Source organism: Sinocyclocheilus anshuiensis, unplaced genomic scaffold (assembly GCF_001515605.1).
Source record: "Sinocyclocheilus anshuiensis isolate Anshui unplaced genomic scaffold, SAMN03320099.WGS_v1.1 scaffold44, whole genome shotgun sequence".
Classification (NCBI taxonomy): Eukaryota; Metazoa; Chordata; class Actinopteri; order Cypriniformes; family Cyprinidae; genus Sinocyclocheilus; species Sinocyclocheilus anshuiensis.
This window is the reverse complement of record NW_015555746.1, coordinates 2,026,915-2,037,317: the sequence shown is the minus strand read 5'-3', so window position 1 is coordinate 2,037,317 and position 10,403 is coordinate 2,026,915. Positions and strand designations below refer to the sequence as shown.

General features: G+C 36.7%; 1 protein-coding gene across 1 annotated transcript in view; it reads left to right on the top strand.

Annotated features, from left to right (window-relative positions):
- LOC107673579 (probable phospholipid-transporting ATPase VA) overlaps window positions 1–5,302 on the top strand; it is a 54,058-nt gene extending 48,756 nt beyond the window's left edge. Inside the window, exons 17-21 of the mRNA XM_016467216.1 lie at window positions 324–524; window positions 1,081–1,161; window positions 1,594–1,698; window positions 3,533–3,720; window positions 4,543–5,302. Coding sequence (XP_016322702.1) covers window positions 324–524; window positions 1,081–1,161; window positions 1,594–1,698; window positions 3,533–3,720; window positions 4,543–5,275 — 1,308 coding nt within the window. The 3' untranslated portion in view covers window positions 5,276–5,302. The remainder of the gene's footprint in view (window positions 1–323; window positions 525–1,080; window positions 1,162–1,593; window positions 1,699–3,532; window positions 3,721–4,542) is intronic.
- Window positions 5,303–10,403: the final 5,101 nt, after the last annotated feature.

Here is a 10,403-nt window from a genome sequence, read left to right as displayed (position 1 = left end):
CGCGCATTGTATTAATGTGCTTTCGCGCTACAATAATGCGCTCTCGACATTTGTCATTAAAATAACGCCATATTTAACAGGTTGAAGTTTCATGATGTCAATAGTTTATAGCTAGAAGCTCTTAAACGTTGTTGTCTGTTCTTCATATACTCTTTGATTAATGAAGATCTATTCTTGGGGAGGTCCTAGAAACGTCTTGGACGTAATGAAGATGCATGACTTATAATGAGGCAACAGCTGCAGACCTCATTGTAGATTTTTTTAGTCTTTCTCTCACCTTTTTTTTCCCCTCTATTGTCTTTTGTCTTTCTCTCTCACCCTAGATGTTCGTTGCCCTCATCTTCTGGTATCAGTTCTACTGTGGGTTCTCTGGGTCAGCCATGGTTGATCAGTGGTACCTGATCTTCTTCAACCTGATGTTCTCCGCATTCCCTCAGCTCATCACCGGCACCCTGGACAAAGATGTGTCAGCAGAAACCCTGCAGGAGTTGCCGCAGCTCTACATGAATGGACAAAACTCAGAGGTACATGCTGACTGGACAGAACATAATTACACCATCCGTGAACTCCGTGAATTTAATTATAATTGGGAACGAAAAGACTATTGAAAGTGTAATGTAAATGGTAAATAAAAACCCATGAACAGCTTTTTGCCACATGTATTCACACATGAGTTGCCTGCGGTTTGCAGCGTCAGCGCTTCCTCTATAAGCAGATGAAGTATATTACCCGTGCAGCGCTTGCCACAGTTATTGCTTTGATTGTTTTTTGCTGACCCTTTTCAAAATGGGTCTTTTATTCTGTGCTGAGTTTCATGAGGGAGAAAACAGCACGAGCAAGAGCAAACATTTTATAAAAACCACCAATCGTCTTGAGAGTGGTGAAATTTTGCAACCTGGGATAATTAAACTGCAGCGGTTGCCTCTGCTTTGCTAACCATATGCCTCTGCAGAGATTTTCCTTTGACTTTGCCATTTATTTGCGTTCTGTGACTCCATTAGTGGAACATCTAATGACATTATAATAAAACATCGTCTGGAATCGTGTGCCTGGATCTGATTGTTTGAATTTCTTTTACAGGAATATAAACCCTACATGTTCTGGATGAACATGATTGATGCCTTCTACCAAAGCCTCATCTGTTTCTTCATCCCTTACTTTGTAAGTGTGATTAGAATGCTTTGAGTATTCGCTGAAATGTCCATGCAAAATCCATGGCTGTTCAAGTATGTCTTCCTTAGGATGGAGGCCATCTGATCTTGATGGAACCTTTTTAGTGCAGTATTTAAAGTTTGAGTGCACTGCAGAAATGTTCGAAAAAAAACTTCAAATAAGAGAAGCTTACTTCAAGCAAGACTTTGTAGCATTAAGACTGATTTGCATAGATTGTGTCTTTAATATTAGTGTATTTTGTCTATTGCACTGGCAGATGTTTTTAGTTTATAGTTAATGCTTTAAAGTAAACATTTTGTTTCAAGAATTTTCTGATATTTTAACTGCACTTTTTGCAGTGTGCTGTGCATGTAAAGTAAAATAAAAAAAGTAGGGTCTGTAAGTAATCAACAGTGTTGTGTGCATGTCATATATTTGCAGGCTTACGTTGACTCGGATGTGGATTTGTTTACATGGGGCACTCCCATCATCACCTTGGCACTCTTCACCATTTTGCTGCACTTAGGCATAGAAACCAAAACCTGGGTGAGTCTTGTTTTATAATATGCAAAATGTAATAGGATGTAGTGGCTAAAACTCAGTCAAACTTACTCCTAAAAGTCAATCTCCATGGTTCTTCTGTACTGATTTTGCAGTGTAAAGACGGTTGTGTGCTTGTTATGATTGGTGAGGGTCTCTGGTTAAACCTGCTTATTCGGTTTCTTACCCTAAACACCATTAGCAAAAATGCTGATAAGAATAGTGAAGTCCGTTTTCAATCTGATTAATGTTCATTTCAATAAATCGATTGAGTAGTTTGTTTACGCCATCAGTTAGTTCAAGGATGTCCCTGCGTGGCATTTTACATGTATATAGTTAAATGTTGTGTATTTGTGTATTCATATTTATATGGTACATGGAATGTTTTTAACATTATTTACATTTCTAACACAATAATTTTAAGTTATAATAAAAATAAATATTATTATTTCATTCATCCACTTATGGAAAAACTTATCCTGTATTTAATTTGATTTTTTATTATTAATTTATTTTTTATTGACATACAGTAATAATTTTAGTGGTTCAAGTCTTTAAAATGTATTTTATATATAACTGCAGCAGTCCTGATACTGACTTTGTACTGCTATGGTATTTTATTATTTTCTTTATCATCTTTGTAGCTAATCCATTTTCTTCATATGTCATTGTTGCTTAAACTTACTCTAAAACAATCTGTTAGGGTGTTGCAATATGTACGAGTATATATACATCTTGTATACGATTCATCTGACAATGGTTAGGATTTGGAAATGATGAAGTGCTTTAGCTTTGCTGAAATCCAAAACCCATCTCACACACATGTGCAAGGGGATAGAGAAAGCAAGCCTTTCCTTTCTTTCTCCAAGTACAAAATGAGGCTGAACTCTGTGGCGAGGAAGACCAGGATGATGCTGACATGACCAGAGACATTTATGCAGGGAGCCTCCATTATTGGTTTGAACCGGGAGATACTGCGCCATCAGGAGCCATACATCAGCCTGACAGCCCATGCAGGCAGCCTCAGTCCAGCCCACTGTGCTCGTCTCTCTTACAAGGTGTAAACACCTTGAGTCCAACACAAATTTCCCCTTTGGGGACAATAAAGTGTATTTCAATTTCAACACACAGGGTGGCCAGTGCTCGTAGTATTATATTGCGAGTTGCGTTTATGTATGCGTGCAGCCCTTACCTGATTCTCCTCTATTTTTCCCTCTTTTCCTGAGTCGCTGTTTTAGATTTATGAGCGTGAATTGGATTAGAGCTTTTTCCATTACACCGGCGCTGTAAAGTTTCAGCTGACAAGTTTCGGTGCGTGAAAAATGTCCTCTGCAGCCTCACTGTCTTTCCGGACATGATGATGGCTTCTGGTGTGAAAGAGGCTGTTCTTCACAGTAAATGGCTCAAGTAGAGAGTAAACGTTTCCAATAGTTGGGCTGGCAGCTTCATCGTTCCACATGCTGCCTGGGAAAATGAACACATGTACTGGAGAGAGCGAGTGAACGCCTATTAGGTTATTTGAGGTGAGTGCAACGTTGAGGCCAAAGAACATGTGGAAGGTCGTCGCCCTATGCGCATTCGAAGTGAAAGTGAATTTCCATGTGCAGCCCATTTCAGTTCCAAAATGTGACTGACTGAGAAAAGCAGGATTGAAACAACAAGCTTTACTTTTGTTACAGCTTTGTACAGCAGAAAATCATAAACTTGGAGATGGAATTATGTAATAGAAATTACTAGAAACACCTTTGATTATTATTTTGAGTCATTGTAAAATATCTACTTCAGGCAATTTAGCAACTCTTTGTTAACCCTGCCTTGATTGTCTTTAATTATTTCACAGACGTGGATGAACTGGGTGTCGATTGGCTTCAGTATAGCTCTCTTCTTTACTGTGGCGCTGTGCTACAATGCTTCCTGCCCAACCTGTTTCTCTCCCTCCAACACTTATTGGACCATGCAGAGGCTGCTGGGAGAACCTATATTTTACCTGCTGTGTGTTGTCACACCTATTGCCGCTCTTCTTCCCAGGTATCTATAACCGTTATTAAACCCTGTTGGAAGTATTTTATTTAAATTAAGTTAATTGAACCAAACATTTTTTACACACCGATTTATATGTTGTCATTCAAATGAGGAATATTTATGCCAATATATTTCTATAAGTTGAATTTGGTGCAGTAATGTTTTGCAGTTTAGTTCAAAGTGCTTTAGAATTTTGTGTAATTAAATCATTTCGTAATATGAATATGTAATTTAGCAAATATTTAATATTTATGTTTTATTAGCATAACCACAGTTTTAAAAAGTGCAGAAAACAATTTCCTATTAATTTATTTCATTTTCTCTGTAGTTTCAGATTTAATTTAGATTTTGAATCACAGATTTATATCTTATATTATATTATAGTTAATAGTTAATAATTAATGAGCTGATAATTAAATAATAAAATACAAAATTAAAGTAGATATTTATAAAATATTTTAAAATAAATTTTACATTTTTTTAAAATAAAAATTAAATGTTAAAAATGTGAAATTATTGAAATATTAAAATCTCAAGGAAATTTTTATGTCAAAAGGGTTTGGCTGACAAAAAAAATTTAAATCTTCATTTTAAAATTTGTTAAATATAACATTTTTATTAAATAAATATATTATAATTATATATATATACTTTTATAGTGTATATATATATTTAGAAGTCATTAAAACAATGTTATTTTTGTGCTTTCTAAGATGTACAAATGCACATCAAATTGTTGGGGCTGGTATCTGCTGCCAGTGGCCATGTAACTGCAGTGCTCATAGGAGTTTTAGTTTTTGCTGACTCTTTGTTGTTTTCATGTCTCAGATACTTTTATAGAGCTTGTCAGGGAACTCTATTCCCAAACCCTGTCCACGTGGGAAGACAACTGGACAAACTGCCAATGGACATGCGCAGGATCTTCCTGAGTCAGAGCCAGATGAAGCTGGGCTCCCTCGGGTCACTGTTTCCCCCCCGCGCCCCATTTTTCCCTCTCTGCAGGCCCTTTCAGAAAGACTACAGGCCCAGGGTAAAGCAAGCCCACATGAGTAGCACCGAAGAGAAGGATAAACCTATATCCAGCCCCATCCCATCAAAGAGCATGGAGATGCGGGACACACCTTTAAGCTCAAAAAACTCTGACAACCATATCACACTCGACTTCAGAATGCAGGAAAAAGTTCAGTCCTGCAGACAGGGCTCAGATGGCCCTCTATCAGAGAACTTACACTGCGTGAAGGAACCTTCGAGTCCCGCTGCAGGCACTCTGCTGTACACCAAAGACACTCCAGCCTCCAGGACTGTTTTGGATAGCACAGGCTTGGAGGCCCCGCTGAGCCCGACAGACCTCTGTCAGATAGGGTTGCTCACCTCCACTCCCTTGCTTCCTCAAACAGAGACTATGCAGCTCACGACGCCACCCAGCTTTTTTGGGGGGCAAAAGCTGGAAGACGAGGACCATTCAAACCAAAAGTCTCTACTGAAACAGGCCGAGGATGTGGATCACAACCAGTCAAATAGCTGCCTACAAGAATATTCACTCAAAACAACATTTCTATGATGCTTTCTACCTTACGCTGATTCAAATTTGCACGTTAGCTTTAGGAAATGTTATTATATATTCAATATTATTTTATGAAGATATAGGTTGGTACTACATATCTATATATATTTTTTTAGATGTATAAAGTTTAGAATTTTTTTTTTTTTTTTGAGAGAGAGTGGCCAGCATATGCAAACTGGATGGTCTTGTGATTAATGACTGACTTTTTATTTTTGTTTTTTTAAAACCATCTCAAAAGTGGAGGAGGTTTGTATCTCGAAGCAGAGGCAGTCCAGAGGCATTCCTTTATCTGTTCATTTGAACCTGGATGTTCTGGCGCACTTTAAAGACCTTCCTGTCCTAACATTAGACACTGCTGATAGCACTACACTCGTATTTCCCCATCCCAGAACGAAAAAAATCATGGTACCCTTCAATGTCAGTAGCTACAGGAATTTCGGTAACTCTTTATGAAAAGTGTACACGAGAAGTCCTGATCGAATAAAGGCATGAACTAATCAAGAACTAATCATGTGCGACAGGAGTCACTAAAAACAGCTTTAACATCATGTTTGTACATATTTGTTGTAACACCTAACACTCAACTTAATCAAATGATTTCTATTACAAAGAATGTGAAGTGGCAAAACCTGCTCTGACTTTCATTTTTATGACTTCATTTTTTCAGATTTTAATGCCTGAATAACATTTGCTTCACGTTCACATCTGCTGTTACATTAAGAACATTATTGGATAACCGCGCTTTATCATTTAAATTAATAATCCCATTTAAAATCTAATTAAGGTTTTTTTGGCTACTTCAGATTCTTTGTAATACTGCCAATCTAATGCATTAACTATCAAAACATGTAGTTAAAGTGGCCATTATTCACATGACTCCCTCTGATTCCAGTCATCTCATGCTAGCGCTTAATTAGTTCTTGATAAGTCTGTGAGTTCATTCCCCATTAGTTCAAGTATTAGTACATGGTTTATGTACCCTATTTGTGAAGTATTAGTGGAATTCCTTAAATATTCCTTTGTGTTGTGTTTGTGTTGTTAGGTCCCCTGACGACTTTAGTGCTGAGCAAGAGATGCACTCTACATTTGTTGATACTTTCCAAAGGACTATGCATGACACTTGTACTCTATTGCATTCCATTATTGAAGCTCTTAGACACCTACCAGACGTTAAAATGACAGTATCTCACACCAACATCATTACTGACTTACTAGAGTCAGGTATTATCATGTAAAATGAAACTGTCCTCTAGCGCAGTTGAGCTTTTCAAGCATATACAGATGGTGCTTATGGCAGGTTCCAGCTCAAGTATTTGTCTTTTTCTTCACTTTTTGCTGCTGCTTTTGTTTCTACATGCATTCCTGCAGGATAGGATTTCACTTTTGCTTTTTTATATATAGTTCTATTCATTCAGTCATAGTGCAGAGTGCTTTAGGAAATAGAGGCTGATGCATCAAGCTAATTTAAGGATCCTGGGAGGTGGCCTGATTCAGTACATGTGCGAACAGAAGGCCACTTTACGCTGTGTGTTTTAGGCCTTTTTACGACCTGATCTGTTGAGATATATATGCATCTTCTGCTATTTACTATGATTGTATTTTTCTACTGTTTACTCTATACATGATCCTTGACCAAAGATGCAAGAAGCACATGACCGCTGAAGCATTTGTACTGTAACCGCTTGCTCAGGCTGATCACTTTATTAATTAGCAATTGAATTGGCTCAGGGCGGGCTACTCTGTTATTAAAGGAATATTTCAGCCAAAATGACACTTCTTTTTTTTTTCCATTGTTTACTCACTCTTGTGTCATTCCAAATCTGTTTGAATTTCTTCTGTTTAACACAAAATAACTTCTTCTTTTTTTTCCATGCAATGAAAGTCAATGGGGTCCAATACAATTTGGACCCCATTGAGTTTCATTGCATGGACAAAAAAAAATGTTTTGGTATTCCACAGAAGAAAGTAAGTCATATTGGTTTGGAATGTCATTGAGGGTGAGTACACAATAACAGAAAAATCATTTTTGGCTGAACTGTCTCTTTAAGTGTCTTTTTGCCCTCACCGCTCAAGTTTCTATTCCCAAACGGGTCCCATTTTATTTGTTTCATGACAGGAATCATGTCTTGTATGCATTAGTGTCTCGCTTGCCCTCAGGAACGCCAGCATACGTTCAGGAAAACATTCCATTTTGATCAGTCTGTTTTAAGGGAATTAACGGTCTAGTCCGTGACTTTGTGACTTCTCATTGTTTTAAAGCTGTAATATGTGTAATGAACGGTTCTGATGAGCACATGGGTGGTTATCCGTTTGTTCCGCAATAGAATATTCCATGATTCCGCAAATGTCAGGGGTGTGGCGTATTCTAGAGTCCCCTAGAGAGATGCTAAAATAGTTTTTATGAGATGATTTGTAATGCTCTGCTCGCATAACCTCAAGGCCGCACCAATCTGTTCATTCGGGATCTCATTTGGGCAGTCGCTATCAAAACCGCTGATTTATGAACCGCCTAGCAGGAGGATTATGAGATCTATTGTGCTCATTACACAAAGAATGGTGAGAACAGAATGTGCTCAGACCAAAAAAACGGGTGTTACATTAGAAAGCATCTCGATTGTAGTTTCCTGTCATTCATGAACGCAAACATTTTTTTTTAGGTGTATCTAGAGGGCGATGCAGTATTAAGCTGGGTGTGAGTGGGGAAAAAAATGACTGATTCTCTCTGTATGTGTCTAGATACTACAGTAAAACCCTAAAGAAGCTAATATGAAGCACACAAGTACTTTGTCCCTACAGTTTTTCTTCTGCACAGCTCAGGTTCAGCGTTCGCCGCTTTAAGCAATATTTTCGTCTCGTTGAAAGTGTAATGTTTATAGCATCCGAAATTATTTTATTTTCGTAGTTTGATAAAGGCAACGTTTGTATGTGTCGAAGTGCTTTAGTGTACGCAAGAAAACAGTTTTATACAATGTGGAATATATGTTATGTTCCTTAACACTGGAGAACGCATATGTAGACGGCAATACATACAGTGAATTTTATATACGTGCAGTTTATGTAAAGGTATTTGGATTTATATTAATAAATGAGTTTTAAGAAAACAAAATCCTTTTGGTTATTAACAAATTGAAGGGATTGTGCTGTATTTTTTTTCCGTACTATATTTGTTTGTTGATTTAGATTGGAATGTGCCAGTACTTGGATCCCAGGTTTCAGGTCTGTCAAGTTCTTGGCCAAGCATCACATGCTGTAATAGAATCCATTCACAGCTGTATTCCAGAGCCTTTCCTTAACTTCAGGGCAGATCACCAGCAGAAATGCCGTCCTTCAGAGTTTGTCATAGCACACATGTAAGTGTTGGGTGGACTTTTTGATACCCAGCATGACTTTTATCACTGTCACTGCCATGACAGTTTCTGGCTCGTACTGTAATTGGTGTTTGTTATAGTTACACAAAGGTTCAGTTTGTTCTCACTGTAGACTCACTACGTTGCCAGCCCTTCATGAAAACACCTGTTTCAAGTGGTTCTCTGACATTTTGGAGGGGTTTGTTCAATTGTTCAATCGTTCTGTGTTTGTTTCCTGACCAAGAACAGCTCTTTATGTCATAAAACTGAAATAAATGGTAAGAAAATGTTTATTGTGCTCTCATTCTCTTGTTCGGTTTTCTTCCTGAGCACTTTAAAAGTACAATTCAAATATTCCAAGTGTTTTGGAGCCTATGTGTGAGGAAAATTTAGTATTATTGCAGTACTATTGTAATTTTTGATTAATGTTTTTCATTTCCATTTTCAATGTAAAAATAAATCCGTTATTTAATCCGGACATTTCTGTTAACTCGAAAACACAATGCAATGAAGTGTTCAATTCTAAATACTGGTAAAACACCTGTAAAAAAAATGTATACGGAAAAATTCCTTCAAATTATACAGTATATTGTGCCCTATTTTTACAGATTTTTTAGAGTGTAATTTTAGCTAAGGTTTTAACTATATAATTGTGTTTATTTTTATTATAATTTTTTTTTAATATCTAGATAGTTTTTATTATTTTTTGTTAGTTTTAGTTTTTGTTATTTTAATACATCACACATAGTAGTGCATAGTAAACTAAATGAAAATGATAAATGCTGTCCTAGTAACTAGATTAAAAAACAAATGGATTTGCTTTATTTAAATTAATGTTTATTTTAAGTAACAAAATATATATTTTATTATATAATTTAATAATCTATGGTTTTAGTTAGCTACAATAACCCTGGGAATAGGCCAAATTTAAGTCATTATTCACGAAAAAGTCTTCTCTTATGTTGTATAGCTACCAAAACTTGTTCACACATTTATTTGAATGGCGTGGCAAAGCAGATTTATTATTCTTATGATGAGACTCATTGACATGTGTTGCATTTTGATGCACCATGTTGAATAGAATCTGATCATTTTAACTGATAATTTTGGTGCTTGACAGTCTTGGTGCCCATTGTTTTCTGTCGTATAGAAAAGAGCAGACATTCTGCAAAATAAGTCATATGGGTTTGGAACAAGCGAGTAAATGATGATTTATTATTTTTGGCTGAGCTATTCCTCTCAGCCCTGAGTCGCCCTAAAACACCTCAGAGACTCTTGTTTTTTCACTGGTATTCCAGCACATTGTAATTGCTCCCTCACAATAGGATCTGCAGGACGGCTATTGCACGTGACAACTGAGTGGATGCATTTACCTCAGGGAACAGCTGGAGACATTTCCCTTGGGAATAATACACAACTAGCAGTGGCTGGAAGCATCTGTCAGCTAAAGAAGTGCTTGGTCACCCAAAGGCAGGATGGCGTTTTGTGATATTTTTTTTTAATGCCTTTTATCTGGTGTTACACAATGGCTGAGTTATGACACTTGATGTTCACCCAGCTTATCAAGGCTTGATAGACAACACCCAATATCTCTTTTTTTTTTGTCTCATTTTAATATTTGTAGAATTAACCACACCTACATCCAAGCTGTTTGTGGTTTGTTTTTAGTTTGTTTTTTGTTTTGTGGTTTATTTTTTATTTTAGTTTGTGTTTTATTTTATAGTTTGGTTTGTTTTTGGTTTATTTGGGTTTATTTTTGTTTAGTTTTTTGTTTTTTT